Source organism: Aethalodelphis obliquidens, unplaced genomic scaffold, assembly GCF_003676395.1.
Source record: "Aethalodelphis obliquidens isolate GAN/ISIS:26980383/991018 unplaced genomic scaffold, ASM367639v1 scaffold123, whole genome shotgun sequence".
Lineage (NCBI taxonomy): Eukaryota > Metazoa > Chordata > Mammalia > Artiodactyla > Delphinidae > Aethalodelphis > Aethalodelphis obliquidens.
In genome coordinates, this window is record NW_020838067.1 from 1,495,136 (window position 1) to 1,517,843 (window position 22,708).

The window sequence follows — 22,708 nt, forward strand, 5'->3', positions numbered from 1 at the left end:
GTTGCACGTGGCAGGTCCCCAGTCGCCTGAACGGCTTGGCTTGGTGGACGGCCCACTGGTTAGCGCGTTAGAGTGTCTGCAGACCACAGGCTCTTGAGACAGAGCGCAGTGGCCAAGCTGCGGGGCAGAGACTGGAGTGGACCTCAGCGGTCGGTTTGGAGCCGGGGCAGGCGGTGCTGGGCCGTGGGGTCGGAGGGGGGCTTGGGTCTGGAGCGGGCAGAGTGGGGCTTGGACCCCGCTTCCGCCCTGCCCCCACCTCCGCTTGTCCGTTGCCTGTCCACAGCTGTCCTTACAGCTGTCGCCTTGACGGGAAGCTCCATCTGACTCTCCACCCATGCTGGGGCCGCTTATTTCCTTCACTTTTTCACATTCGAAGTTCTTGCTTACGTGTCTAAAGTCGTTTTCATTAATCTCAACTACAGCTCCTGAGCTTTTCAGATGGTATTAATATTGACATCGCAACCTACTTTCTGGGCCAGAGCTTATAAATTCCTCACAGCTTTTGGGGAAGAGCTCCTCTCAGCCCCACACAGCAGGTAGATATGTTGGTGGCCCACACGCAGGAATAATTCATATTTGAGAAATCTCTCCAGATTTCCAGGAAGACGTTAGTCAGCCCCGAGCTTTGCCTGTACCTTTGGAAAGATCTCTGGGGTGTGGAAGGCCGATCTTCTGGCCGAGGCCGAGTCTCCTTTGAGCACCTCTGGTCACCTGGCTCCTCGGAGCTCTCCCCTGCAGGTGGCTTCTCCAGGGCCGAGCTCAGCAGAGCCACAGGGCCTTCTCTGTGCCGCGGCTGAGCCTGTCTGCTTTGCTGGCTCTGGCTGGGGTTACGCGTGGCTGGGGATTTTGGAGCTTGGCCTGGGCGTGGGAAGCAGGAATGAGCGCCCCTGACCTTTGTTACCGACCTGCAGCGCTGGAACCAGCGCGCCTGCTGGGTGCAGTTTTCTGCGGCAGGGGTTCAGGGTGAATGCCACCTCGCGCCAGGGACTGGCAGCCCAGGGCCAGCAGGGCAGTTTCCTGCAGTGTCGGTTTTCGAAAGGGCAGTTAATTCCAAACCTGATTTTTATTTTCAAACAAACATGCATCTGTTGTGGTGTAGCACACGAAGATTTCCGTAAACCTTAAAACTTGGGACGTGGAAGAAATTCTGTGCTCCCGGCAGGCGGCATCCTGCACCTGCTGTCCTCCGCCATCAGGAAAGGCGGGAGCACTTCCTGACGTCTTTCGGGACAGCTGGGCTCCGGGACCAGTTGGAAAATGCAGGTTTCCTGTAGGTGTTCGGGCTCCTTCCTGCACTGTGACACCAGGAGCTTTCCCTGAAGGAAGGCCCAGGGAAGGGGGAGAGGGACCCAGAAGGAGAAGTTGCTCTTTCATTTCTGACACTCTCCTGGTCTCATTTGCGTGGCATTGTCCTTAAACCCAGTTCAGATGTCACCTCCTCTCCTGGCCCCCTGACCCCTCTCTCACGGCATAACAGCTGTCCTAAGTGGCACTTATATCTGCCCCACATGCTCCCAGGGTCAAGTGTAAGGCCTGCCTCGGAGCAGGTGCTACAAGAATGTGTTGAGTTAAACCCAGTTGAGGGAATGTGGGTGATGACTTTGAAAACGGGACTTGACGAATGCCCACGTGTGAGGTGAACGGGAAGGCACGTGGCCTGGCGTGCTTGCGGGAGCAGAGGGTGGAGGGTGCCGGGCCCAGGTGAGCGCTGCGGGAGCCCTGTACTGACGCGGGAGGAGGCTGGGCCGGGCGCCAGAGGGTTGACTCTGGACCCCTGGAGCCCCATGGGCTGAAGACCGGTGGCGTCTCACCCGGGCTCTGTACAAGGCGGGTGGCCCGGCAGAAACATGGGGAAGGGGCCATCTTGGGGAATCTGAGCGAGAAGTGAGGCCCAGTGGACGGGAAGACGCTCTGGGATTTGCCACTGATGGGCTGCGAGCCCTTGAAGGATGAGGATGGAGCCAGGGGCTGAGCTTGGGCCGCCGCGCCCCCCGAGAACCTGCGCTCCCCGGACCTCCGCAGATGTGGACACAGGCTGCTTACATTGCCACGACATCTGGGCCAGAGGTATGAGCCGCTCTACTGGTGACAACACTAAGGCTCGGAAACACTTACAGAACTCACCCCCAGCTCAGCGCGCGAGCAGAGGCGGCGCCACCCAGGAGCGGGGCCCGGGGGGCGCGGCGGAGACGGGCCGAGGAGCCCAGCCCTTGGGACCTCGGGCCCCTTCTGTCCACCTGGGATCCAGGCCGCCCGGGTGGTTCTCCGAGGCCCAGGTGTGGCCGTGTTTGCTGCTCCGGCCACAGCTTCTCCGGGCTCAGCCCCGGGACAGAGCTGGCCCCCTTGGCGCACCTCCCAAGGATTCCTTACCCCCCAAAAAGCCCAAGAATGTCGTTAAAAACAATTAAAGCCCCAGTCGTATGGAGAACAGAAGAATCAGGCATTGGTGTAATTCAATTTAAAGTTTTATGGGATGACAAATGCGTGGAGGGCGGCTGGGGGAGGAACGTAAAGCTTCCTGGCAGGCCCCTTGTCACTTTTACGGTTTTTCATTGTTGCAGGACTGGGTGGTTAATAACCAGGGTTAGTTTGTGAGGTCGCGGTGGAGGGGTGGGGCCTTCGCTGGGCCGAGTGGTAGAAACTGAATCCGTCCCCTTCCTCCCCGGGTGCCCACCACATGGCAGGCGGGGGCCGGCGGTGAGCAGAATGACCCAGCCTGCCCACGGGCCGCTGTCCGCCTGGCGCGGGAGCCCCCCAGAAGGGAGCCAGACGCGCGGGCACGTGGTGGGAATGACGATGAGGCCGTGAGGAGCACTGTCGGGGCTCCGGGACCCTGGGCAGGGGCCTGGACTGGTGTGGGGCGTGACTGGGGAGGTGGGCAAGGTGCACGCTGGGCCCAGGGGTGACTGGCCACTGGAAACGCAGCCTGGCCGGGCGCTTGGGGCAGGGCGGGCCTCCCGGAGAAGATAGACACGCAGCCAGCAGAGCCCCACGCCATCTCTGACCCTGGAGCTCGGTCTATGGGTCCCCAGGCTTCTGAAGACCCTCCTCCTTCTCTTAGGGGGTGTTTCTCATTTCTACGCAGGGACCCCGGAGAGGAAGGTCTCCTCAGCTCTCCTCCTCCCCAGGGAGTAGTTGGCTTTAGTTAGGCCCCAGTGGGATGTTTGCGTGGAACAGAGCCCACCTCTGAGCAGCCAGCACCGTACCCCAAGACAAGGCCGGGCGGGAGGAGAGTGGCCCGTGCTGCTAGGGCCCAGTTCCTGGCCCTGGTGCCCAGGGGGCAGTGGGCCCAGGAGCAGAGCCAGGACAGAGGGGCCTGGCCCGACCTCGTGCGGTGTGTCACCCTCCGGGAGCACGCCCTGGAGGCCGCTGGGCCTGTCAGGGTCGCAGTGCAGAGGGGCTTTCACCACTCCGCCTTGGGGTGAAGTGGCGGCAGCAGGACCCCGAGGAGCTGCTGTCCTGGTGATCTGACGGCTGGGCAGCAGTTAAGGGGCCTGCGGTGCCGGTGCCGGGGCAGGTGCCGTCCGAGAGGAGGCCTTTCTCAGCACCGCTGGAAGGCTGCGAGCTGGCAGCTGGGAAGCCCTAGTGAGACTGAAGCTGTGCTCTGCACACCACAGTTTTCTGTCCCGACACCTGCTCGGGGGCGCTCCGTGTGCGCGTGTGGGCTGACGCTACAGAAATGGCCACCGCAGCATCGTTCACAGCGGCCCACGTGTCCATCAGTCAGGGCGCAGATAAATAAAAGGTGGTGTTTTCATGTAAAGAAGTACTATGCAGCAGCCAGAAAGAGTGACCTGGGTAGATTGTACGAACGGATAGCTCAGTGTCTACGTAAATATACAGACGTATATACAGAGATAGATCTGTGTACAGATATGTCTCCCGATATGAACAGATGTCGAAACCACGATACAGAGGAAGAAGACAAGTATTTGAATTAAACAGTAATAGGGCGCCGTTGTATAAAATAGCAATCGGTCCTATCCAGGGTGCACACGGGGCTGTAAATGTGTCCAGTGGGACACATGAGGACACAATGAAGGTGATTACTCCAGGTGAGGTGAGGCCGGGGACAGGACTGGGGCCTTCAACTGGACATCAAGACAAAGTACAAGTGACAGGCTCACAGAGGTCCATTCCAGTGGTGGGAACACAGGTAGTTACTTCATCACTTGACTCCCTGTACCTTTCTGAATGGTTGTCATTTCTCTAAAAAAAATAAGCGGGTGGGAACCGAGTCCCCAGGGCCCATCTGCTCCCCACTCCTGCCGCCTTCACAGCTCACGCCGCTTCCTCCCCGAGCAGCATCCCAAGTTTGGCTTTTTTGTGCAAGATGCAATTAACGCATTAGGCGGGGGACGTCTTATCTGTGGCCGGCCCAGCTCAAAGAAGAGGCAGAAATGAGAGCAGCCAAATGGAAGTCTTATTAAACCAAATTGGTTGGGTCTGATGGAGCCAAACCTAGACGGGTCTTTAAAAGCTGATTTCATTTTTCCCTCCGGTCTGAACCTCTTTGAATTGAAGTAACTGATCCTGGTGTAAGCTTATTAGTGTCAACCTTGTGTGTTTCTTTTCCTCTCCAATTTACATTTTATTAAGTAATGATGAAGTTGCAAGGCCTCGACCCTCGCCTTTGGCACAGCCAGGAGCTTCCAGGCTCAATAATGGAACGAAAACGGATAATGGGGTCCAATCTCATTACAGCCAGTACCATTATTACAGAAATCTCTGCACATCAGAAAGACTGCTAAGCCCCCTTCTTTCTAGCATCTGTTGATGCTGGAGGATGTCCGGGGGCCCCAGACCTGCTGTTCCTTTGCAGGAGGCTGCAGTGGTGTTGGCCCATCCATTTCTTACCCTACAGAAGGAACGCTGACAGAGAGCCCGCTCGTGGGGTGAACTGTACCGTGCACTCCGTGGTGGGGTCGATGCGTGTGATACGGTGTAAGAATAGGGGCTTTCAGGATGGGCAGATCCGGATGCGGTGGGCACGTGCCTTGCCCTCTGGGCCTCAGTTCCCTGGCCTGTAAACCGCGGTCACTGTTACCACCTGGACAGTTGTTGGGCGAACGGTAAGGACCAGCTTAGCACTTGGTGAGCATTCGGCAGATGTGTCTCTCCTCTGCCTTCTGTGTTGGCCAATGGTGAAATCGTGAGGTCTCCGTCCCGTGGCTGGGTCCCCGCTCTTGCACGCACACTGCTCTGGAGAGCCGAGACGGACGCCTGGTGAACCCCACCTCGGGTCACTTCTAGGCCGCTGTTCATTGGCCTCGGAAAGAGCCCCGGTCATCGTGAGCCCAGCGTCCTGCCAAGCGCTCCAGGTGCTGGAAACCACAGTGCAGATGCTCGGAAGACACGTGTCAGGCCTGGGGGCACATGGGGCATTTGTTTGCTCTCCCTCCTGGTCAGTCACAGACCTCCACGGAGGGCCTGTCCTGTGCTGGGGCCCTGCCACCCAGAGACAGGCGCCAAGGGTGGCCAGAGGGGGCGGAGCAGCTGAGAAGTCAGGTCTGAAACTGTCCACTGCGCCTGGCCAGGGCAGGAGAGAGGGGCTGGGCGCCCTGCCTCTGCCCTCCCGGCTCCTTCCCTGGAACCGCCTTTCTGGGTTTGCGCCTGGGGTGGGGGGGGGCATCCACCCCGCGCCCCTGGCTCCGCCCAGCTCTGCAGGGTGGTGCACTTTCTGCTCGGGTGGTCCGGTGGTCGGGAGACAGGCCGGGATGTCAGGCCTGCCCCGCGGTCCCAGCACTTACTGTCCCAAGTCTCACCTGTTTGCTCTGTGACCTTGGAGACATCGAAAACCTCTTTCTTCATCCATAAAATTGAATGTGAAAATATTGACCTACCTCGTTGCGTTTTTATGAAGAATAACCGGCCCAGACGATGGTCACACTCTTTGTGAATCAGAAAGGGCTGAACTGCTTAGCAAGCGCGAACTGCAGTTTGAAACATTGCTTGCTTGATGTATTCCTGCCTCCCTCCTCCTCGGGCCCAGCCTCCCTCCCCAGAAGTGCCTGGTGCCGGGGAGACAGGAAGAGGCCCTGCAGGCAGCCAGCCCTCGTGGGAGCCGAGCTCAGGGGGGCCGGCCTGCTGATCCCAAGCAGAAGGCCTTCCTGTCCCACTCGAGGGCATCCCTCCCCCCCCGCCCCCCGCCTTCTCTGTTGTCACTGTTGGCGAGCCTCAGCCCTGCTTCTCCCCTGCTTGGAAGGCTTCTCACCCTGGGGGAGGTCTGGAACCTCTAACTGCCCATCCAGCCTCGGGGCCGGTCTTGTCCCGCACACAGGTGTGGGGCTCCACGGGCCTTTGAGGATGTGTAGGGCCCAGGCCAGGACTGGAGCTCCCCGGGGCAGGGATGGTGCTGCATCTGTTTACACCACACATGTGTGGTGAGGTCTCCTATCTGTCAGGCGCTGTGCTGGGCACTAGAGATGTGAATGGGAAAAACAAAGTAAAAACAAAGCCCCTGCCTCGTGGAGGCCACATCCCATACGGGAGAGAGAGTCAGTGAGCAGATACGTAATATGTCGGGGGTGGAGAGCGCTGTGAATAAAAGGGAACAAGCAAAAGAAGACAGAGGAATGGGGGCGGTGGTCCTGTCTCTTACTGGGTTGCAGGGTGGTGGGGGGGTCAAGGATGGATAAACATTTGAGCAGAGACAGGAAGGAAATGAGGGAATGAGAATTGTGGCTCTCTGGGGGAAGAGCATCCCGGTCAGAGGCCCTGGCAAGTGCAAAGGCCGTGAGGTAGGAGCCTGGCGTGTCTGGGGAGCAGGAAGGGTCATGTGACTGACATGACGTGGGTGGGGGTGGAGCAGTCGTAGCAAATAAAACCAGGGCAACAGCAGGGGCCGACTGTGAGGCCCAGTCGGAGTGCGGACGTGGGCTTTTACAGAGCGAGCTGGAAGGCAGGGAGGGTGCGGGGCACGACGACCCTCACAGTCAGGGGGGCCGGTGGCGGGGGGGCGGTGGGCGCAGCGGAGGGGCCCGGGTGCTGGGCCTGTGTGGGAGGTAGAGCCTCCTGGGTCTCCTGATGACGGGCACGGCGACGAGGGTCACACAGGGTCAGGGAACACGGAAGTGGTGCTTCCGAGGAGGACGGGGCTGCAGGGCAGTCCAGGAGGAACTTAGCACGTGTCTCCTCCGCGCAGCCTGCCCTCCCCTCGTGTGTCTCCCGACGCCTCCTGCCCTCTGAGCTCTCGGCTGCCCTCAGGCTGGATGCTGGACGTGCCCGTTACCCCGGCCTCCGCCGCCCATTCTGCTGCTGCAGAAAGAACCCGAGTATCCTCCTTGCTGGCTTCCCGCCTTCCTTTCCTGTTCCCTGCTCCCCCGCCCCCGCGCCACGCAGCCAAGTGGCCATCGGAGTGCGTCCTCCCTCTGCTCAGCCCCGGGCCACCACCGCCGGGACGTCTGTTGTCCTCATGGGGCAGGCGCTGGCCCCACTCCCCTGGCCACCTCTTTTCCTGCCCGCCTTGGGGCCTCGGGCCCGCTCCGCTCTTCCTCTGCCTGGAGCCCCTGCGGGTGGTCCCTTCTCCTCTATCTGGTCTCAGCTTCAGTGCCACCTCCTCAGGGAAGCCCTCCCTGACCACCCAGGAGTCATTAGGTCCCCAGTTAGTCCCCCTCACAGCACCTCCCCGTGGTCTTAGGATTCTGCCTTTATTAGCTGATGGTTTAATTAGCATCCCCTCACCTGCAAGCGGTCAGTTCCGTAAGATCAAAACTGTGTCCGCCGCCCCTGGGCCGTTCCAGGGCCTGGGCCGGAGCTTGAGGGAAACTGGGTGACACGTGGTGAGTGGGCGTGTGGGTGGCGCCTCGGCCCCTCCACGTGGGTCTTAGTGAGGATTTGGTGAGGGAGTTGAGCAGGAGTGTCTCTCGAAGTTGCCTAGAAAATGACAGGAAAGCCTGTTGTTCCCGCCCTTAAGCTGGTGAAACTATCCACATCTCCTCGTTAGTGTCCTCAGTGGGATCTTGTGTTCCTGACGTGGATCCGGGGCAGCTTGGCGGCCGATGGCGTGGTGCCCCGCTGCCCGTCCCCGTCGATCTGTTTCCCAGCTTCCTGTCTGGGCCCTAAAATCTTGATTTGCACAGTTATTTGTCTTGCTGCTCTTCACGGCGCCCTCTTAGGGCATCTGTATTATTTCAGTCCTAAGAACGTGAGCTCCGTGGGGAAGAGAACATGCTTTGAATGGCGCCTGCTTGACCCTGGGCCTGGGGGCCGGGGGGACCATCGGGTGGCACGAGGCCTTGGTCACCCTCAGGGGAGGCCCGTGAACACGCGGGCCCCGCCCAGGCCCCTGCGGGTCTGGACTCCGAGCTCGTGCTCTGCCAGCTGTGCTCTCACCATGAGGGGCGCGTCTCTTCTCCCTCCTGAGGGGCTGCCATGGGCCGGCTCTGTCAGCAGCCCTCCATGCCAGGCGCTGGGGGTGCAGCAGCAGGTGGAGCCTGGCCCTGCCTTCAGGGTCTAGGAGGAGAGATAGACACATTTGATGGACAGAAATGGAGAAGTCAGACAGTGCCGAACGGTGTAGAAGACGTGTATCCACTGGGCGGACACATCCACTGGGTGGACGTGCACTGGTGCTCAGTTTACCTGGCGGAGGCAAGCGCTCACTCTCCTGTGACCCAGCAGCTCTCGTCCAGGCCTGGGTCCTGCAGCCTTGTCCCCACACCTGCACCCTCAGGACTCCTGCATAGGAGGCGACCCGTCACACCACACCCAGCAGAAAACTGGAGACGACCCAGGGGCTCGTGGCTGGGAGACTGGACAGGGGCCTGTGTGCATCGCACGGTGTCACGACAGGTGAGCTGCAGGTGCAGGCAGCACGGGCACCAACTCCCAAGTTCAGAATCTCACAAAACAAAGCAAGTTATCGATTAGACACATGTACTACATATGTGGTAAATCTCTACACAATTATAGACACGTATCAATAAAAAGAAAAGACACGTTACACGCCAAATTCAAGAGAGCAGTTCCCTCCGGCTGGGGGGCAGGCAGGAGAACTGGCTGGGGGAGGAGCACGTGGCGAGACAGACGTTGATGGTAATGTTTTGGTTTGTATTGTAATTTAAGTCAGTAAATGCACGGAGGCAGGGACTGACAGAGCTGTCAGCCAGCAGTGACCACAGAGAAAGTCAGGTTCAGAGTCAGCCGAGGAGAACAACCAGCTCTGTCCAGAGTGGGCAGGGAGGAGGTGCCTGGGGAGCTGGGGTTTAGGGATGGATGGGAATTTGCCAGGTGGAGGTAGTCCCAGGGAGAGGAGCCTCAGGGGCAAAGCTCAGAGGCGTGTCTGCGGGGGGAAAGCGTCAAGCCTCCGGGCCGGGCCGGGGCTTAAGCGTTGCGAAGAGCTGTCCAGTGGGCCGTGGGGCGGGAGGTTCCAGGGAAGGCCGCTCGCGCTCGCGGGGGAGCCAGGCCAGCAGGAGTCCTGGTGGGGCGGCAGAGGGGGTGCCCTGGGTGGTGGCACCGATCCCCTGTGGAATTTCAGTTGGTCAAAGGGGCTTCCTCATCACGACAGTTCCACCCACAAGGTTTGAAAGTCACGCTGTAGGAGATGGGAACCCTTGTAGAGGCTGGTGCCGAGGAATTGCTTCATCAGACGTGTTAGGGAGCTGGCCTGGAGGGGCTCCGGGGTTGAGGGCCAGGGGACAGCTCCCGGCTCGGTGGGAGGAGGCATGACTGGGTCCTGCCTCGCTGGGCAGACGCTTAGCGTAAGATCATATTCTCCGGTTACTCTGAGGTGCATTCCTGAAAAGCTTAGTTTCCCGTTGCCCCTGTGGACCGTTTCAGAGATGTTTTATGTTTCTCTTTGATTGATCTTGCCTGTGGCTTTTGACACTGTGCTTCTCACTTTCTCTGCCCCCTGACCTCCTGGTCAGGTCGTTAATGGTCTTTAAACAAACACGTAAGTATCAGGCTCTCCAGGAAAGGACTGGGCTCCTGCGGCTCATGTCAGCACAGCACCCCCTTTATGGGGAGAGAACGGGGGCTCCGCACGCCCGACCTCGTAGGCGGGGTGCTCGCGACCTGAAGGTCAGAGCTGTCTTTGGTGTGATGATTTTTGACGGCAGGTTTTCGGAAATCGATTTCACGTTTCTCTGCTGCGCTAACCAGGGGTCCCAGCACAGATTTGATCTTATCACTGCGACGTGGATCTTGGCGTAGACGTTTGTTCATTTTGTGAACGTTTGTTGGGGCCTTTTCTGTGTCTGTTCCTGATTTAGCAACCGTGGGTGCAGAAATGTGCTGGTGTGCCGGTCGGCGTGATGGTTTGGAAACAGATCGGCCGCTCCTTTGCCATCGCTCCTGGTGACGTCCGGCCTGCTCCCCGGACTGCAGGGCCTCCCCCCACCCCCGCCTTTGCACCTGCGGGTCCCCCCATTTAGAGTGGACTTTCTCTGGCCTCCGCACAGCTGGTTCTTACGATGGGGTCTCGACTCAGACATGGGCTCCGCAGAGATCTCCCTGGCCTCTGACGGCAAAGAGCCCGACTCTCCCCACCCCCGGGCCGCCTCCGGCGTCGCCATGTGTCGTTTCCTCTGGAGCGTCTCATAAACAGTATACAGATTATGGTGGTATTACTTACATGTATCTATACACAAAAATGTTATGTGTCAGTTTTATTTATATTAATATAAATTTTGTTAATATTAATATATTTGTAATGTTGTTGCTGTTTCTGGACGCTAAGCTCTTTGAAAACGTAGCTGGCTCTGTCCCACTCCCGGAACAGTGCCTGCCACACAGCAGCCCCAGGGGACCATGTGTCTGGTCAATGAAGAGCCACTCTGCCCTGGAGAAGCCCGCCGGCTGGCAGCGGGCAGGTCCAGAGCAGGCAGTGACAGCACAGCAGGCGGTGTGGGCCAGGAGGGGCTGGGGCAGCACTGAGGAGAGGCAGCAAGTCCTGCCCACGGGGGTCTGGGCAGACTTTCCAGAGCAGGGGTGTTTGTCCTGGGCTTTCCAGGCAGCCGGGCATGGCTTGGCAGGCGTGGGGCTGGCACGGAAGCAAACATAAACAGAGGGCTGGGGAAGAAAGCGTGGGATGGGGCCTGGGGGTGGAGCAGGAGAGGGGACCCCGGTGGTGCTGGATGGGCTGCAGTGACCGCTGCCTGTGTCCCGGCCTGGGTGCCCTGCGAGCCTGGCGCCGCGTTTGCAGAGTGGAGCCTGCTCCGTGCAAGGGGCGTGTGACCGGGTGCCGGTGAGTGTTGGTAGCACCGGGACGGGGGCTTCTCCAGCTGGGGCCCCCCAGCCTTGAGGCTCGGCCTCAGCGCTCCCTCTCTTCCTCCCGACCAGGTGGTGAGGAAGGTGAAGTCCATGCAGATGTTCCACACACCCGTCACCTCTGCTGTGCAGGGGGACCGGCTGGGCATCTGTGTCACCCAGTTCGACCCCAAGCTGCTGGAGCGTGGCCTGGTGTGCGCCCCCGAGTCTCTGCACACGGTCCATGCAGCCCTCGTGTCCGTGGAGAAGATCCCGTATTTCCGGGGATCCCTGCAGACCAAGGCCAAGTTCCACATCACCGTGGGCCACGAGACGGTCATGGGCCGGGTGATGTTCTTCAGCCCTGCCCCCGACGGCTTCGACCACGAGCCCGTGCTGGACTCCTTCGACTTCTCCCAGGAGTACCTCTTCCAGGAGCAGTACCTGTGCCCGGGCTCAGTGCCGGCCGAGACGGACGGTGGGGAGGCCGACAGGAGGGCGGGCCAGACCTCCGAAGGCCGCTGCCCCCGGCAGCAGTGGGCCCTCGTGGAGTTCGAGAAGCCCGTCACCTGCCCGCGGCTGTGCCTGGTGATTGGCTCCAGGCTGGACGCGGACATCCACGCCAACACGTGCCGGCTGGCCTTCCACGGCGTCCTGCTGCACGGGCTGGAAGATAAGAACTACGCCGAGAGCGCCCTGCCCAGGCTGCGAGTATACAAGCTGAAGCACAAGCACGGCATCGTGGAGCGGGTAAGCATCCTCCCCCTCCCTCCCGCCCACCGCCCTGCCGGGTCTGACAGCCAGGACGGCCTCGGAGACCTGGCTCCGGCGCCTGTGGTCTCCAGACAGGGAGCAGGCGGGAGTGACCTGCGTCCTCTCCGCCAGGTAGAGCCAGGCTGACACGCAGGCGGGGCCCATGAACCCGCCTGGCCCGCCTGGTCAGTGCAGGTGGTTCCTTGGGTGCCCCCCGACCCCCTCATCTGTGCCCGCAGCCCTGCATAGGAGCCCATGCCTACCAGGCCACAGGTGAACGTGTGGACGAACACGCGGGCCTCACTGTGTCCCTGTGGCGCATGCTCGTGGGGGTCAGGCATGGCAGTGGTGGTCCTGGGACTCGACCGGCTTCCGCTGACTCAGGGCAGCAGTGCTGAGACCCCAGTGTCGGGGAGCTCAGGTTCGTGTGGGGTCTGCCCGGAGGCTCCCAGCAGGCCCTGTGGTTCTGATCCTCGTGCCGCTGAGGAGGGTCACCCCTCCTGGTCCAGCCCTGAGTCAGTGCGGGCGCCAGGTGACAGGAGGAGGCGTCCAGGACCTGACGGTGGGTGTGCTGGGTTTTCCATCGCTCACGCCGTCTGGTCTCGCCCCTCCCCTGGGCCCCCGGGTGTTCTCCTCCCACCCCACCCCTCCCTTCTCAGGATCCTCCCTGGCTGCTCAGGCCCTGCGCCCCTTCCTCTGCAGCCCCATGGGGAGATGAGAAGACGCCCTTCCTTACCCGCTCGCAGGTCCAGATGCAGGATCCTCAGCCCCGTGGGCTTGGGCATAGCCCTGCGGCCCAGCCAGCAGAGCCAGGGCTCCTGTGTTGCCTCATGCACACCCTGGAGCTGTTGCACACGGCTGCCCTCCGCTAAGTTGCTCACTCTGTGGGCCCCTGTTTCCTCATTTGTAAAAATCACATGGACGTGGAACTTCCCTGGTGGCACAGTGGTTAAGAATCCGCCTGCCAGTGCAGGGGACACGGGTCCGAGCCCTGGTCTGGGAAGATCCCACACGCCGCAGAGCGACTAAGCCCACGAGCCACGACTACTGAACCCACGAGCCGCAACTACTGAGCCCGCGAGCCAGAACTACTGAAGCCCGCGCGCCTAGAGCCCGTGCCGCACAACAAGAGAAGCCACGACAATGAGAAGCCCGCGCACCACAACGAAGAGAAGCCCCCGCTCGCCACAACTAGAGAAAGCCCGCGCTCAGCAACGAAGACCCAAACACAAACAAAAATCAATCATTCAATCACATGGACGGAGGTGGGCAAATGAGGGCTCATACCTGGGATAGTAAATGCCCTGCACCGCCCCACGCCTCCGACTGCTGCCACAGCCCGGGCCCAGCAGCCCCACCGCCCCCTGGCCACGGCAGCTTGCGTAGTTCCACCCACATCACTAGAAAACAAAGGTGTTGCACCAACTCCCACTCACTCACCTCTCCAGGCCACCGGGATGAAGACAGCACTGCACCCTCACGTGCATGGTGGGCCCAAGGCGTGGTGGGCACAGGCAGGCCGGCGGGCTGGGCGGGGGCTGCCAGGGGACCCAGGCGGGGGCGAGCAGAGGACTGGGCATGGCAGGTCTCCCGCCGAGGCCACAGGGACCCAGCGTGCATGGGCTCCAGGCCCGCTGGACGGGCCCCTGCAGGCCAGGCGTTGGGTGAGTCTCTTCCCCTCAGTTTCCTTGCTGGAAAAATGGGAGCCGTGCTCCCCACCTCTCAGGGCGGTAGAAGGAGGGGAGGCCGCTGTGTGTGAAGTGCTAGCGCAGAGCGCCGGGCTCGGTGCTGTTCACTTGGACTTCCCTCGCGGCGCGGCGGCCCGGGCTACCAGACGACTGCACCTTTCTCTCCCCCGTGGTGGGGTCAGGCTGGGCGTGCCGACCACCCTGGGCCTGGCATCCACTGGCGCCGGACAGGGAAGGCCTGAGGGCATGGCCAGAGGAGCCTGTGGCCTCTGCCCAACCAAGGGTAAACACGCAGACGCCACCAGGAGCGCTGGCCGGCTTTGAAGTCTGAAGCGGCACTGCCTGCTGGCTCCCAGCTCTCCCCGCTCCACTGCTGATGGCTTGTTAGACGTGCCCGGGGCACCAGGTGCGGGCCGGCCTGCGACTGCCTCTGGTCAGCACGGGTTCCTCGCCATCCGGCAGGCTAGGCCCCCCAACTCCTGGAGGAAGAAATGCTGCGGTCCAGCCAGCCGCTCGGCCAGCTCTGCTGCCCCTTGCCCCCCACTCCGCTCCCAGGCTGCTCAAGGAACAGAGGTTCTTCCTGCAGCAGAGGCCGAGCGGGCCCTCGCCTGGGGAAATCCGATGGCTGCCCACGTGTGCTGGCCCAAACCCAGGCCTCTCTCCTGCCGTCTAAACAGCGTCTGATAGCCAAGACTCTCCCTCAGCTGCCGAAATGCTCATTGGTCCCCCTTTGAAAATTGCCTTTTTTGTTGCTGTATAGATGCAGGGTCAAGGCAGCTGGACACGGTGGAAAGAGCTGGCTCTGGATCTGATGTACTGAGCAGGTGCTGCTGCCTCGGCCCGGCCGCAGACCAGTCACACCCCTCCCCCACCCCCGGAGCCCATCGCTGCTTTAACGGAGTTGGTGGGGAGCTGACGCGACCACGCGTGCGAGGGCCTGGCGTGAAGCGAGCGCCCAGCAAAGAGTTAGCCTCCCTTTCTCTCCAGGAGAACGCAGCTGCCTCTGGGGACGGTGCCTTTGTACCTCCTCGTCAGCACCGGCAGGGACTCTGCCTGCGTTGGTGCCTGGTGACGGGAACAGAAAGAGGGAGGGAGGCTCCGTGCGTCGGGGTCGTGGGCCGCCAGGCTCGTCACTGCCAGGCCAGGTGCCCGTTCGGTGCTGGGCAGGCCCAGTTTTGAGGAAGATGGCCTGGTCGGCCTGGGAGCGGGCGTGGCACAGTCCCCCTCGGGTGACACCCAGAGCCTGGCCACCCGAGGCCTCCCCGCCTGGGCCTGTGGAACTCGCTTGACCAAGTGAAACAACTTGAAGGCTAATGTCCGTTCCTGGGTTTGCCCCAGGAGATAACAAGGGGTGGATCGTTGCCCCCCAGTGTACTTGGGCATCAGACACGCCTCGCCCTGCGCTGGGGGAGGAAGAGATGCAGTCTTGGCCCCTGGTTTCTGAGGCCGGGCATCGTCGTCCAGGGGCCTGGGAGTTGTTCCCGGTGACTCCGAGGGCCCATTCGCGGCACAGGTCTCCCCCGCTCCCGTCCTCCGAGTGTTGGCTAACTCGCTCTCGAGGTTCTGGGTGGGCTAGAGGAGCCCCCGCCGCAGGTACTGCTTCTGTCATTCTCCCAGCTTCATATTCTGGTCATCGAGGTTCTGGCCGCTGGGCAGTTGTCCTGCTACCAGGTCTCAGGTGTTCTTGCCAGCACCAACACCCTTCATCCTAGCAACAGCCTTTTCCAGAGGAAGGAACTGAGGTTCAGAGAAGCCCCATGCCCCGGACTGCAGAGCTGGAGGAGATGGACCAGGGCCCAGCCTTGCCAGCCCTCTCTGCTCGGGGCTCCGCTTCACGGCCAGCCGCCCCTGTCTCCTTGCTGCCGCTTCTCCAGTCTGAATTAGAATAGTCGCTCCAGAACTTGGGCAGTTCCCAAGCCTCATCACGGCAGCCGGCCCTGAGAGAGACACACACGTGTAATGACATAATTACGTGCGCCGCCAGCCAAGTCCCCGCTCAGAGGCCGGGGACAGAGGGGACTCGCCTGGTGTGGAGGTGAGGGCCCGGGCTCTGTGAGCGGCAGTGACTGCTCTTGGGGAGCTCGGCCTCCAGCCACCAAAGGCCAAGAGACGAAGCGGATAGCTCACGCAGACGGTGCGCGCTTCCCTGGGAGCTGTGGCTGTAACCGTGTGGCGGCTCAGCGTCGCTCCCGGGGAGCTGCCGCCCGCAGGTTCCACGCACGTTGCCTTTGGCTCCTCGTCACGGCGGTGGGTTCAGAAGGAAAAGCCTCTGGCTAGTCTCAGAAGGTCTTCCTTGGTTGGATGTGCTGGTGTGTCTGATCTCTGAGGTCCCTGCCTCGGCTGGAAGCGTCATCTGGAGAGGAGCTCAGCCCTCAGGGGCACGCACGTTCCAGAGACGGAGGGGCTGAGGTTCACCATTTCCCGCAGCCCGGACAGATGCCGCCTCTGGTCTTCCTGCAGCACTGCAGAGGCCTCCCCTCTGACCAGCGTCATGAAATGAGGGCTCCTGCCGCAGCCGTTTGCTGAGCCCCTCTCACGGCCCCACCCCCTGTAACTACTGGAGGGGTGTGTTCTGGGGGCGCAGAAATGTGCACCTGCCACTCCCGCCAGTCCGGAACGCTCCTGCGGGGACATTGCAAAGGCCTGGCCGGCTGGGGTTTGAGTTTCCACTGTGCCCCTGGCTCTGGCATTCGCGACCCGCTCAGATCTCATCCCTGAGCGCAGCTCTGACCTCTGCAAAGTGGCCGTGGAAATCCCTTGCAGACAAGGGCTCTGCGAGGGCTCAGTGTGACCCACTGGTGCCTCAGTCCGCACAGGCTGGGGTCTCCGAGGGGCTGGGGGTCGGGGGTCTCCGAGGGCTCTCCTCCCAGCGACAGGCAGTCTCAGCGGCCAGGCTGACCTCGGGACCAGCCTCTGGCTGTGGGGAACGTGGCATGGCTGGTTCAGAACCATTGGGTCGGTTCAGCCAAAGTCCTGGCACCTGCCGGACCAGGCTGGGCTCCTGACGAGGCTGGGACAGAGTTCCACGTGCAGGCCGTCCTGGGGGGGGTGGGTACGGATGGGGATCCTGCGAAAGCGATGGGGCCACCCTGCACCATTGGGGCTGGTGACGTCTGCTCGCCTCGACTCCCCTGTGCTGAGGTCGGAGGAGCTGCCTCCGCTCAGTTCACCCTGCGGCCTTGCCGGATGCCCTGCAGCGGCAGCGGGGACGCCCGCAGACGGTGCGGTGCGGAGGGCCGAGCCGGGTCCGGCCACGAGGGGAGCCCTGTGCGTCTGGAGGACAAGGAGGAGGTCTCGTGTGGGGACGAGACTGAATTACAAAGGGCCGTGCAAGTGGGAACGATGATTCTTACCATTGCCCGTATCCGATTCATCCATCACTGGGGAGAGGAGGAATGCACGTACCTTTCATCTAGCGCTATGAATCAAACGGGATAGGATATGTTTTTCCAAAAGGTTTTGAGGGTAAATGGGACAGTTTCTGCTTTTCAAAACAATCCATCCATTTGGCCCTTGGCCGGATCGTGGCATCTTGGGCAGAAGCAAGATGTTTCTGAGCCTGGCCCCCGGGGGCCCCCAGGAGCGGGTCCCACCACTGGCAGTACGTCCGGCCTCCACGCGGCTGCCCGAGCTGCTGCCTGGTCGGACTCCATGCAGCTGCCCCAGGCCGGCGCACGGGGCCGGGAGGGCAGGAGGAAGCCTCCCCAGTCTCTCCCGTGGCCCCCTAGTGGGACCCGGCATTCTGAGGCCTGGTAGAGCTGGTCTTTACACATGCGTGTGCACACACGCCCCCTCCCCTTCTCTCTGCACAGAGGCCTGGCACCTTCCTGGCACAGGCCCTGGAGAGGAGCCTGGCAGGTCCAGGGAGGCCTGCGCCTGAGCCGCCAGAGGCCAGGGCTGGCGGGACTCACGCATCGCCTGCCCCGAGCTCAAGCCCTTGGGAGAAGGTTCCAGAGGAACACAGCTCGGGGCAAAGCCAGGGCTGCCCCAGGCCAGCTTCCTCACACACACGTGTGCCTCCACTCAGCCTGGGCCTCCACGTGGACAGCCGCGAGCCAGGGGAAACGGGGCTCCAGCAGGGAGAGCCGTGGGGGCACTGCGGAGGTGGGGCCGCGGTCTGCGGGATGGATATGGACCAGGCCAGGGAGGGGGGCCCTAGGCTGGGACACACGTGCGTGTGGCGGGCGGGACGGCAGAGGCCGGGTTCTTAGAGCCTCCTCGGTGCGGGGGATGCTGGAGAGAGGGTGGGCACCATCCCCTCAGCCTGCAGTGCCGTGAAGGCTTTCCTGAGGAGCGCTGCCAGCCTGGGGACAGGTGGGCGGGCAGCCGTGCAGAGGCGGGCAGCTGCGGACTCTCGTCACCTCTGCCTGTGGACTCTGTGGCCGTGGACGGGCAGTGCCTCCCCCTCCCATCTGTCAGGTGGGAAGTGCCACGTGGACGAGCCGAGCGCGTCCAGCCAACCAAGTGCCCACAGCCGGCCTGGTGCAGCCCAGGCCCATCTGGTGTCCGTGGGGGGGAGTGGCAAGCGGGCCCGGGCACCACCCGTGACACAGGCGGACCGCCTGGGCAGTGTGGCAGCCCAGCCTTTCCCAGGCACTAACGCTCTCTCCGGGGCTGGGTGTGGGCGCAGGTGATGGACGACTACAGTGTGATCGGCCGCTCGCTGTTCAAGAAGGAGACCAACATCCAGCTCTTCGTGGGGCTCAAGGTGCAGCTGTCCACCGGGGAGCTGGGGGTCATTGCCAGCGCCTTCGGCCAGAGTGGCAAGTTCAAGGTCCACATCCCTGGTGAGTGTGGTCGTTTTTTTCTGCTCACGGGAGCCGTGCAGGGGAGGTGGAGACGGCGCCCAAACGCTGGCCCTCGGCTCAGGGTCTAGGCCCGCCCATGCCAGCACTGCGGGCTCAGCCCGCGTGGCATCATGGCTTCTGGTCCCGCCACCTGTGGCTGGAAAGCCATTGTGCGTCCTGGAGGAGCCTGGTGTGGACCCGGCATCTGGTCCGACCGCCCACTGCACCACCCCGTGACCTGTGCATGGACGGGACAGTGCTGCTCAAACAGGCGTTTCCGAGGGACACGCTTGGTGAGGGAGACCACCAGGGCTGGCACGCGGCCCCGGAGCCAGAGCGTTGCCCAGGACGTGCGTTGCCACCTCCTTTCCTGCCTCCCGCCCGGTTTGAGGTGGGACTTGTCTACGGTGGGGTCGAAGTGCACGTCTGCTGCTGGGACAGAGCACCCAGGTGTCCTCAGCTCCACCCCTGTCACTCCTCGCAGCCCAGCTTCCTGAGGTCCCGCTGGCCAGGTGTGGTGGCCGTGGTCGGGGCAGAGCGAACCCGTGTAGGAGGTGTGGACTGTGAGCTGAGCACGAGGAGAGGGCCGTGGACGGCCGGGGGATCCCAGGAAGAGGGACAGCTGAGTAGGACCTGGCCACGGGGGGCGGGGGGCGCGCAGAGAGGGAGACGCGGAGGCCCTGAGGACGGGGCGGGGGACGGAGTGGGGGGCCTGCAGAGCCCCGGGGCAGGCGAGGACGGGCCCGAGGGGTGCTTCCGTTAGCGGATCCGTGGGGTGCACACGCGTGCCTTCACACCCGCACGTGGCTATGCTGCTTGGAGCTGCGGGACTAGGGGATGGGAAGCTGCGGGTGGGCTGCATCTGGTGGGCCTGGGGCCTCGGAGCACGGCTTCTCCGGCGGACTCTCCGTGTGGGGTGGTGCCCGCCCGGCTGGGAAGCAGGGTCCTCTCCTGAGAGCCTGGCCCAGCTGTTGCCTCGTGAGACCCCCTCTGGCCCTCGCGAGGGAGGGCGGCGGTCAGCAGAGGCCCGCTTCCTGCGGCCCGGGCTGTGGGACTGTGCCCTGAGGCCTCTACCGAGGCGGGAGCCCCGTCACGGATGAGGGACCCCGGGCAGGCAGGGGTACCCGTGGGAGTCCAGCCACAACACCGGGCTTCAGGCTCCCATCCTGTCCTCCCCACTGTCCCTCGGCCACTCCTGCTCGGCACTTCAGCCAAACTGGGCCCCAGGGAACACGTGCAGGCCCATGTCCAGACCTCAGTCCCCAGGGCCCCAGCCTGCACATGTGGGGCCCTCTGAGCACTGGGGGGTGAGAGCCAAGCTGCCTGAGGGGAGAGGCCCACCCCGGGCGCCCGCCCACCAGGCCTCGGGGCCCTGCTGGTCCACACAGAGGGCGGCGTCCGTGTCCTCTCCCGGGGTGGACGGCATCATGCCGACCTTGCCCTGCTCCCCTTGCTCTAGCCCGAGGCAGACTCAGAGTTGGGCGTCCCAGAGCAGGAACGTGGGAGGAGGCGTGTTTGGGGCCCTGGGTTCTGGGGTGGGGCAGGGGCCGTGGTGACGCTGCTTCGGGCAACTCGAGTTCACATTCCTGCCGTAGGTCAGTGTTGCCTGTTAATAGGTCTGCTTCCTGTTTGTGGCTCTTAAGCTTCTTATTAAATATAACTGGTCAGATTCCTTCATCCCACCCACTCCCACTCCCGCCCTCCCCGCCCTCCACCGATGCTGCTTGTCTTTTCCTGCCATCCCTCCCCTAAAGGATTACTTTTAACCTTTTGGGAGTGCTAATTGTGAAAGAATCTTCAGTAAACCGGACGTCCGGCGCCAGGTGGCGCAGCGGCGGGACTTTTGGCCCAGGTTGGGGACGAGCCAGGTCGGGAGCCCGGGGTTTTGGGGCTGCACACTTGTCGGCCCCCGGAGCAGGGGGCGTCTGGGGGCCCGCAGACCGTGGACGGGGCGGCGTTCAGTGTGGCGTACGGGCCTCCCGCTGGCTCTGCAGGACAGCCGGCCAGAACGGCGACTGAGGAGCCCTCTGGGTGTCCTCCCCTGCCCCACCCGCAGGCCCAGGTGCACTGGGGCCTCTCATCTCGGAGGCAAGGCCCACAGGGCCAAGCCGGGGTGTCAGAGGCCGGTGGCAGGCGGTAGGGAGTGGGGGCAGCGTGGTAAACAGGGACCACTGCTCGGGCCTCGCTGCTCCCATGCGATGGGACGCAGGCCCAGGAATCAGACTTCATCTGGTTCAATTTTTATGGAAAATTTCCTGATTGAAAACTAAAACTGTCTGAACTAAACGAACCCTGCCTTTGGGCTGGGTTTGGCCGTAGTGCCTTGTGACTCCTGCTTGGATTTCTGGAAGGACACTTGGGCCTCGGGGTCAGGAGTCCAAGCTGAGCCGTAATACGGGAGCAGTGTCTTATGGAGCCGTCACTGCTGGCTTCCGAGACAAGGGTCCTGACCCTCGAAACCAGATGGGCTAGAGGGACGACCCCATCCTGACGCCCAGGGAGCCTTCCCAGAAAGTCCTCAAGGTTGGAAGGCCCCCACGTTCACACAACTGCTCCTTCAAAAGGGTTCTCTCCGTTTGTAAGCCCCGGGGGCCGGAAGCCCTACGAGACGAGTTGGGGACCCACCGGGCAGCACTGCTGGTTCTCGAGGGTGGTGGGAGGATGTTGCTGGGCAGGGACGGCTCCTCCGGACAGACCTGCCCCTGTCCCGGCACCGCACCGCTGGCGTCGGGTGGCCCTCGGCCGCTGCCTCTGAGCGACCCAGAGTGCCTGCACTGTGCGGCCAGCGCCCCGAAGGGTGTGAGCAAACTAAGCGGGGGCAGGGGGTGGCGTGGAGACGCGGCAGGGGCCGCTCGGGGAGCGGGGCCTGGGGGTCCACCAGAGGCAGGTCTCGAGTAAGAGGCTGACTTCATTTGATTCGCGATTTTAAACGACCCCCTGGAGAATGGTTTAAGGAAGGCTGGAGGGGAAGCGGGACAGCAGAAGTCTGCTGCAGTGCACAAGTGACTGTGAGGTCTGTGTCGTGTGCGTCGGAAGCCCAGGAAGGCTTCCCGGAGGAGGGGACAGTCAGTCAGAATCCTGCCCCATCCGTGGACCGCCTCAGGCCAAGCACGAGGAGGAGGCCGCGCTCCAGGCCTGAGCGTGTGGGCGTGTTTGGGAAGCACAGCAGGAGCAGTGGGAAGGGCCGCAAGCGGGGGCTGCGGAGGGCATGAGGGCCGGGCCTGGGTCACCGAGTCGGGAGCCAGCGTGGTCCTGAGCTTCCCCACGGGGCGGAGCACAGCCTCAGCTCTCAGTGCCCCCACCGGGTGTCACCACACCGTTCTCACGGTGTCCCTGAGGACATGCGCAGCTCTGCACAGCAGACGGGCAGCTCTCTGGTCTGGGCTGCTCGGGGTCCTGCCGGCCCTGCACCGGCCCTAGCCTGGGTCCCGACACCCACAAGGAGAGCCCCGTCCTGTCTCCACAGGTCCAGCTCAGAGACACCATGAGACTGCAGCACCCCCGGGCCGGCGCTGGCCAGGCGTCCAGGGCTCGGGACCAGGTGTTCGCTTGTGTCCCCGTCGCATGTCTTAGGGAGGGAGACTGAGCCTTGGGAACAAGACCCGTAGACAAGCTTAGCAGCGCGGCTGGAGCCCTGCCCACCACCGCCTGGCCTCGTACCCGCTTGGTCCAGCGTGCGGCGAAGCAGTGCTTTGGGCAGACGCCCTGCCCTGTACCTCGCGGCATCGGGAGCACGAGGGCCGGCCCCCGCGGGAGGTGGCCGCAGCCCAGGCGAGCTCTGGAGGAGGTGGGAGTTGGAGCTGGGCCGCTATGGCTCCTCTCAGGCTTCGCACCTGGTCCCGTCTCCAGCTCGTCTGCAGCAGGCCGGGGTGGACAGCCGTGCAAACAAGATCCGGGGAAGCTGTCCGTGGTTTGTTTATTTATTTATTTATATTTGGCTGTGTTGGGTCTTCGTTGCTGAGCGTGGGCTTTTCTCTAGTTGCAGTGAGCGGGGGCTACTCTTCGTTGCGGTGCGCAGGCATCTCACCACAGTGGCTTCTCTCGTTGTGGAGCACGGGCTGTAGGCGTGCGGGCTCAGTAGTTGTGGCGCACAGGCTTAGTTGCTCCGCGGCATGTGGGATCTTCCCGGACCAGGGCTCGAACCCGTGTCCCCTGCATTGGTAGGATTCTTAACCACTGCGCCACCAGGGAAATCCCTGTGGTTTATCTTTAAGAAAGAGGAGTTTAAGCAACAGCCGCTGTCCGGGTGGTGGACAGTGGTCCCTGGATGTGGTCGCTCAGCTGGGGACC

General features: G+C 62.5%; 1 protein-coding gene across 7 annotated transcripts in view; it reads left to right on the top strand.

The window, feature by feature from the left end:
• The window catches only part of EEFSEC (eukaryotic elongation factor, selenocysteine-tRNA specific), a 188,832-nt gene that overhangs the window by 110,123 nt on the left and 56,001 nt on the right, over positions 1–22,708 (top strand). For all 7 annotated transcript variants that reach the window (XR_003431113.1, XR_003431114.1, XR_003431115.1 and 4 more), the window contains exons 5-6: positions 11,284–11,940; positions 18,262–18,418. Coding sequence is in view for 3 of the 7 variants with exons in the window: in XM_027098501.1 (XP_026954302.1) it covers positions 11,284–11,940; positions 18,262–18,418 (814 nt within the window). In the remaining 4 variants the exon portion in view is untranslated. The remainder of the gene's footprint in view (positions 1–11,283; positions 11,941–18,261; positions 18,419–22,708) is intronic.